This window comes from Diadema antillarum, unplaced genomic scaffold (genome assembly GCF_040938485.1).
Source record: "Diadema antillarum isolate AM-2024a unplaced genomic scaffold, OU_Dant_1.0 seq00000094_RagTag, whole genome shotgun sequence".
Lineage (NCBI taxonomy): Eukaryota > Metazoa > Echinodermata > Echinoidea > Diadematoida > Diadematidae > Diadema > Diadema antillarum.
In genome coordinates, this window is record NW_027271183.1 from 230,632 (window position 1) to 238,711 (window position 8,080).

The 8,080-nt window shown below is 38.6% G+C and overlaps 1 protein-coding gene across 1 annotated transcript; it reads right to left on the reverse strand.

Annotated features, from left to right (window-relative positions):
• Positions 1-2,500: 2,500 nt before the first annotated feature.
• Positions 2,501-8,045, reverse strand: LOC139726611 (U6 snRNA-associated Sm-like protein LSm2). Its single transcript, XM_071637600.1, has 4 exons — positions 7,936-8,045; positions 4,854-4,921; positions 3,919-4,009; positions 2,501-2,882 (listed from the first exon to the last, which is right to left on the reverse strand). Exons 1-4 carry the CDS (start codon positions 7,936-7,938, stop codon positions 2,757-2,759), a joined length of 288 nt encoding a protein of 95 aa, XP_071493701.1. The 5' UTR covers positions 7,939-8,045; the 3' UTR covers positions 2,501-2,756.
• Between the last annotated feature and the right edge of the window lie 35 nt (positions 8,046-8,080).

The window sequence follows — 8,080 nt, forward strand, 5'->3', positions numbered from 1 at the left end:
CTACATACTTTATGATGGCAATCTCCTTAGAAAGGTACTGTGTGTGTGTGTGTGTTTGTGTGTGTGTGTGTGTCTGTCTGTCTGTGTATCTAAAAATATTGTGATGTGGTGAAATGTTGGTACATTGCAGTTGATAAGGTAGACAACTTGTTAAATTTGGTGAAATGAACTTAATGGAACACTTGGGGTAAACAAATTCAGAACTGCTTTGAATTACATGTACAGTACTTCAGCCATTACTGACAGGTATTGCGCAAGGCAACTTGAAACTACAAAATCTATTCTGTCTATGCAGGGAGGTTGGGAAGACCTCCCTGGTGTATGCTTGCTACTATGTTCAGCTGACCAGGGCCCCATTTCATAAACCTGTTATCAATAACAGGTTATGAAAGTTGTTACAAGCTACAGAAATCCTTGCATCTGATTGGCTGAAAGCAAAATTTGTCATAGAAATGTGGCAGTTACTGATAACAAGTTTTATGAAATGAGACCCAGATTTTACAAGTTTCCTATAACTTGTCATGCAGAGTTTGCTGTGATGCTCATCACTGCTGTCTGTTCGTTCGTAACTGTGTATGAAAAAAACATAGGCTCAGGAACCACTTTCTTTTTCTTTTTTTTTCTTTTTTTTTAACAATTCCTTTTCTTTGTTGGTGTGCTTGTTTTTGTGAGTGACTCTTGACATTCTCACACAAAAGTACTTACATATGTATGCTTGCACATACAAACAAACACACACACACACACACACTGGCACGTGTTAAACAATCTAGCTGTCTGGTGTACTGTAATACATGTACGTGTACATGTAGAAGCGGTCTAACTTTATTACAGAGTGATGGGTGGCTAGTCATTTTAAGCAGTCATGGGTTGGTTGCTGATCGAACACTAATGAAACCATCATAATAATGGACAGACCATGTATGTGTTGTTGTCGTAGGATAGGGATGAGGATGGGGTATGTACACGCTAATATTCTAACAGCCTTGAAATCGGGCTAGAGTTTGACAAAGGTGACACTGAATGATAATGCTATTAAAATCAACAACAACATGATAGACAACTATGTCGTAGCATAAATTAGTTGTGAACATGAACATGAACACAGATAACAGCCAAGAACTGAGTGGTAATTGTGAATCTTTTTTTTTTCTTTGCCTTTTTATTTACATCTTCATACAAATAAATGCAGTTTCCTGATGGCACTTTCAATGCGTTCACTTTCAGATAATGTGCCCAAAAACGGCTTCCTGGTCAAATATCTGATTTGGTATTAGAGTGGAAAGTAAAAATGGAAAAAAATACCACACAAATACATGTACTGACAACAAGGGAGTGAATTTCGCCTTGGACTGGCTCCGAATCTGATAGATAATCAGTGGGCTGGCGGTCTAATGGAAAGAATGATGGCCAATGTAATGGGGGGTTTAGAAGCTGCTTCCTTTTTTCAGGAGGGAGCTTGATGTTGCTCAGCCACACTGGAGCTTCACTGTTTCCTTTCAAGTGTGCATAGAGCTTTCATGTCGGCTTCCACAACAAGGGAAATGGTCACACTCTTCTCTTGCTGTCTTACTGAAATACAGTGGTGTTTCAGCTTGTGACTTGCTTTGGGAAATAGACATTTTTATACAGCTTATGGGCATGACATGTTCAGAGTTGGCAATTACTTTTTTTGTTGTTGCAGTATTTTGTACGGTTTTTGCAAAAAATTTGTAGGTTTCATGGAAAATAGTGTTTTTTCTGAAGTGTGTTCATGTAGGAAAGGTAACAATACAGTCAACCTCGCGTAAGTCAAATCTATTTGAACTGAAGAAATAGCTTCGACTTAAGAGAAAATTCAATTATGAGGGATTAAAATCAATATAGTATCAAGAGAAGAGGACTTGAAAAGACCTTTGACTTAGGCTATTATTCGACTTATGTGAGGTCAACTTTAGCAAGTTTGACTGTACTGTTTCCCCCCCCCCCCCAAAAAAAAAGCCTTTTCAGCCTTTGGAATACTGCAATGATATTTACAAGGTTGGCATCCTTGCATGTGAGGAAAGGTTCATACTCCATAGTGCATCACAGCCTCCTATCATGAGACTACTCTTCCCTTGACATTTGGATCAGTCACAAACCCCCTTTGACTTCATGTGGACTCAAATTCTCATTCATGACTATATTTTGCTATAAAAACCCCATTTCATTTATAAAAAAAACAACAACAAATGAACACAACGGAGCTACTGTATTCCAAACATTTGTAGCTGATGAATTATCAACCAAGGTGTGTATTCTGCAAAGGTTATGTCTCTTGATCCTTATTTAGACCTTGTTCCTTTTTCTTCTTTTTCTTCGTTATCCATATGTGATCATGCTAACCACTGTATATAGAATACCACAGTAAGATAAAGTGTAATACAGGTAACTCTGGAGTGAGATTTCTGTTGTAGAATACCTGAGTACTGGATGACTTGAAATCATGCTTGCTATGTTGTCAATTTCTACTTTGCACAAACATAACATTTCCCATTCTTGTGTCAGTGATCCACCAATATGTACAGAGAATAGTAAAAACTTGATGAAAGGAAAAGAGAAAAATACATGAAAGATCCCCCAGTGTGTTTCTCTTCCCACGTCGCGGCTCGCTCCTGGCTTCCTAATGCACAGTTTGCATCTCTCATAATGGATCACACAGCATCCATACACACGGGGTATGACATCACTGTTTTCATGATCAGCGTCTCTGAGTCAATAGTCTTGTCTCAAGGAGGTCACTGTTTGCTCTGAGAGGCCTCCTTCCGAGCGGCATCCTGTAAAAGCTGTGTGTCGCACTCGTCCGCCGGCAACTGAACATACCTAACCACCGAGCCCCTTATGAAGCAGTTCTTGACTGACAGCTGTAAACAAATTGCGGAGGAAATTATGTACACAGGCCAGTAAAAAAAGGAAAGGTACATTTTGACAATGCTGAATCAGAGGGTACACAAAGTTTTCTCTCAGTAAATAAATTCATAAAGAATGATAATAATAATGACTTATAATTCACCGAATCCAATCCAGATGTAGAGTGCTCTAGGCACATGCATACTCCTATTAGCATCCTGAACACGGGATTTGCCTACAAATTATTTCCACTCCGTACTAACACAAACAGTGCTCATTCTCCACTTCCTGGGGAACATTCCAGCCAGTTGCCACTTTAGGTGCACACATCATAGAAAGGGAATGATACCATCTAAGCATGAGTTCCCTCAATATTCACCCAACCATACCATGCCATACTGATTCACACTGTTTTTGTCCATACTTTGCAGGAACTAGGCATATTCAAACTTCCATTACTGTCAAATGTGTTACAGACCTTACAGTGGTATAACATTCGTTTTCCTAAAAAGACTTTCTTAATGCCCTCTTTTGCAGAAAAATAAATACAGCAGCCAAAACTATTGAAACACAAAAACTGTTGTCTACACTGTGCAGAGGGTTTGAGAATTGGCTTGTATGCTCAATTCACCTTAAATGTGCTTGGCGACAGGTTTTTTTTTTTTTCAGATGAATATCCATTAAATCCAGACTATAAAATCTGCTCAAAATGTTTTAACAGTATATATTTAAAAGGCTACTTTAGTTTAACTGCTGAAAATACTAACTGCAAAGATCATCAAATGCTACTAATGTGGGTTTTATAGTGATAAAACTCCTAAAAAGAGCTGGTAGCCTATCAACTTTTAACCAGTTTTTGATTTTTACATCTTTCTGCCATTTCCATTCTAACTTTCCTCGCACTTCTTTTCCACTTGAAAACATGTAATTTTAGTCAGTTCAGGTGCATGTGATTTGAAAGGAACTGATTTATCACTGAAGTGCTCTCTGGACAAACAACTGCGCTATCCCTCTGCGTGTCAAGGGTCAGAGGTCAAAGAGACAACTTACCATGTGTGGATACCTGTCTTGGTCGACTACAGAGATGTCCGTCAGCTTGATGTTCAGGAACTGATCCACAGAATGCAGCGTACCACATATACTGCAGACAAGAAAAAAAAAAAAAAGCACAAAACACAAACATACATTATCTATCTAGCTATTGCCTGGATATACACATATCATTTGCAATGCAGTGCTACAAAGATACACCTCCATTAGGTGAAATTTCCTTGAAAAAAAAGAGGGTATAAAGATTGACGATGATAAAGAGGTCAAAATAATTTTATTTAGCCACTGACCTGACAAATGGGGAGAAACATTTATGAAATAATTTGAAGCCAGAGTGCTCAAAACAAATTATGAAGTAAAGATTGTGATTGTATGTTTTGTCACAAGTTTATCTTTAAAAAATAAAAAAAAAAATCCTTATGAAAGGGTTCTTTTTAGACTTTAACTAGGAAGGTTGTTTTCCTTTTCATAATGTCAATTACAACATCACTGAATTTATCCTAAAAATTAAAAACATGATGTCTCTCTAAGGGCTGAACATTCTGTATATTTTTATTTATTTTTTTTTTTTAAAGAATTGCTCGCTTTGCCTTACCAGTATTCAATCCAGGCTTTCAAAATTATACTTTTCTAGTTTAATTCTCATCAGTCACTTACTTATTAAGTAAGTGACTGATGAGAATTTAAAAGATGCTAGGAAAAGGCACTGTTTTCTTCCCCTCTTTCTCCTCTACTTCAAAACAATAGGATATCACATCTGACAAAGAGTTTTAACAGTAAGTGAATATCATGACCAACAGTCTTCCGAGTGCAAAATCAATTTCCAAAAAGGAAGAATGTTGGATGTGTCATGAGTGTATGTAGAGGTCTTCTTGCCTCACAGCACTGATTAGCAGCAATGACAAAAGGGGCGCAAGTAATCGAAATGGACATACCTGAGGTCATTCTTCAACTCTACAACCACATCTTTTCCCACAAGGGACTTGAAGAAGGAATAGAACAACTGCAGTGAAAGAAAATCAATCAAACAAGCAACACAGAAAGGGATAATGAATAGTATTGACTGTGAATGTTACATAGAAGCCCCTGGAAAATATCTTCATCTGACAGGTAATGGTGAATGAAGGACATTTTGATCATTTTTATGCATGTACAGTGTACATGTATATATGGCATTCCTTGCACACTTAAATACATTAAATGATATTGGAAAACAATACCAAGTTGTTTGGACCATGGGTGGCATGCAAACTGCTCATGCAGGCCCTACTGTAAAACAAGGAATGTTCGCGTGCATTTTAATTTCGCGAATTTCGTAAGCGCCGACATTGGCGAAATTAAAATGCACACGAAAGTTTGTGCCTATACAATATGCATTAGAAGCCAGTTGCAATTCATGAAAAATTTCATGCTGCGAGAAAGGCCATCGGCTCTAATTCGTAAAATTTTCATGGCGCGATCGTGTTTTACAGTAGATTACTTGCATTGTACACAATTGGTAATGCACAAACATCACGCTCATCGATCATGTCACAATGGGCCTATTAGTTATACATGCACATATTCACAGAAACTTTTCCTACAAATTCCCCCTTTAATTCATTCTATTAGAAGTTTTGCAAGTATTTTTTTTTTCACAAAATATAGATAAATTACTGGTATTACTGTCAACAAAATATCTTCCTGGAGAAAAAATGTATGGAAAACAAGTCAGGCATACTGAACTTTCAATCCACTTTGAGCTAGCGGATGCCTGAAAATGTGATAAAATTGGACTTGATAAAATTGAAAACAGCACTATTTGTACCAGATACCAGATACTACAGCATGCACTGAAATACATTGTAACAGCAATTCATAATCGAACAATGACTGCACTTGTAAGTACAATTTGCACTGTCTGATAATTCAACCCACTGCCCAAAAGCATCGGGTGGATCCTGCAAAGAATTATGAGATTGACAGGGAATGGCTTCAACCCTCTTCTGTGCATGATATGAACAATAATGCATAAAACATAATTTACACCATAAGAACAAATCCACTCTTCCATTTGAGAGAATCAATTCTACTGCAGTTACCTGCAAGTGACATTCAAATTCGATTCTTATTTAAATCAGGGGAAATTATGTAGACTAGTGGATAGGCAAAAGACAGATAGAAAAAAAAAAAAGTGGTATTAAGACCGATATAGATCCAGATCCCCTAGATGTAAGTTCTTTTGACATTGAGTACCTGGTACCATGTTTGCACTGGTACATTGTAGGCACAACCTGTCACCCCATCAAGTTAGAGAGTGATGTCATCAGAGTCGCAAAGCTACAAAGTATCATCCAGATATGTACTGAGCAGACAAGGTGGCATGATTTGGTGTGAAAAGGCCAGCTACTAGCTAGTTAGTTATACAGGTACAGGGTGAGTCAGAAATAATGTCCCATCATTTTGAAGTTGTCTAGTTTGTGAAGTAAGAACATCTAATCATGGGTGGTTTTGTGATATATCTTGGACCATTGGTAGAGTTATTCCCCCAGCATTTTTGATGCCCTTTTCATAAACTTTTTCATGTTTGCATGCATGTCTGAATAACAATCTTTTGAAGACTGCAAAATTTTACTTGTATCAAGTGGCTGGGTGAAGCTAACCATTGGCATTATATTTCCATATTAAAACAAATTTTGAGAGAATTTACAACTTACAGTGTACGTGCACACAGAAAGACACACACAACAGGATATGCACACACACACACACACACACACACACACACAGAATAAACAATTCATAACACAGTGTTGACCCCTTTTCTGATCAAGCAATTTCTTTTTATTAATTTAAAAAAAATCAAGATCATTGCTGAATGTTACTGAATACCAGACTAATAAGCCAAGTGGTGTGGTATCAAAATTCCCGAACAATTTTAGTGGCTACTTCAAACTTGAACGAAAGATCGTTAGGACATCGGAGATACTGTAAAATATGTGGTCTATTCGCAGCATGAATTTTCGCGCTCGTTTTATACTTCCATACTACTTACTACTAATACTAGCCGGGCAGCCCAACCAGACCAGATGCCATGCACAGCCTGTCGCGACGTCAGTACAGCGCCAGGGGCAGGGCTTTGTAATGTAATTTTAAACAAGACAACTTCAAAATGATGGGACCTTTTTTATTTTACTTTTTGGTCACTCTGTATAGCCAGGTGCCCGCACCTCGTCAGGGGCCCAAATACCGTCACCCCGCTTAAAATCGTTTTGAGCGCACTGAACAAAAATGTATGCCCGAGACTGTGTTCTGTACGCTTGAAACTTGGCAGGACTACCACAACCAAGCAAATTGTGGTGAAAACCGAACAGTTTTTCGCGAAAATCTGAAATTTTAATAGGGCTATAGGAATACGTGTTATATGTCACCCGCACGCATCTTTTACGTGTATGTCTATGGGAACATCACGGTCATCGCACACGTCTTTTACGTGCTAAGTCTATGGGAGAGCGGGTGACGAGTTGCGGGCCCCTTCCTTAGCGCGCAACTTTTTCGCATCGTTCGCCTTTGACGACGATAGCTGCAAATTTTCAATATCGATCAGTGAACTTGTGATTCCATTGGAATTTTCAGCATTTTTCCTGTATGTGAGTTGGATTTCAAAGAATTTCAGTGGCCAAATGTGATTTAATTATGGGCAAACATTAACTATGACGAGGTGCGGGTCACCCAAGTATACTATGTAAAAGCTTTCACTCAGTGCACTACCTACCAGTTATACCGCTACCAATGACTCCGGAATTTGGTAGAGAGAGGACAGTGATCCGCAGCTTTGCTTTACCCTTCCTTGTGTTGCTTTGCTTTGGTCTGATCGCACTGCCACTGCATTGGTTCGCAGTGGCTGCGGCTGGTGGCGTTTGTACTGTGCAGTACCCTAGTGGCAGTGGTTAGTAGGACCCTAAATTTGTATTTTCAAACAGTGTTCAGTGAGTGTAACTAACTGTGGACCTGGTTCTTTTACGCTCAAAAACTTACCATACTTGGAAATCACTCCAACGCCAAACAGTCTCGGTGATATTTGTAATCAGCCTGTGCTTCTTTACGAATCTGTCTCTCACTCGGTAAGCTAGGCTATCACGATGTTGGCTGCGCTGATGGATAGCTAAAAGCCGGCCATGCA

What these genes read in the sequence shown, in the direction of transcription:
- LOC139726611 (XM_071637600.1), bottom strand. An exon ending in GAGTTGAAGAATGACCTCAG is followed by an intron (nt 4,010 to 4,853) that starts GTATGTCCATTT and finishes TCTTGTCTGCAG; the next exon opens with TATATGTGGTACGCTGCATT. An exon ending in AAGACAGGTATCCACACATG is followed by an intron (nt 2,883 to 3,918) that starts GTAAGTTGTCTC and finishes ATTTGTTTACAG; the next exon opens with CTGTCAGTCAAGAACTGCTT.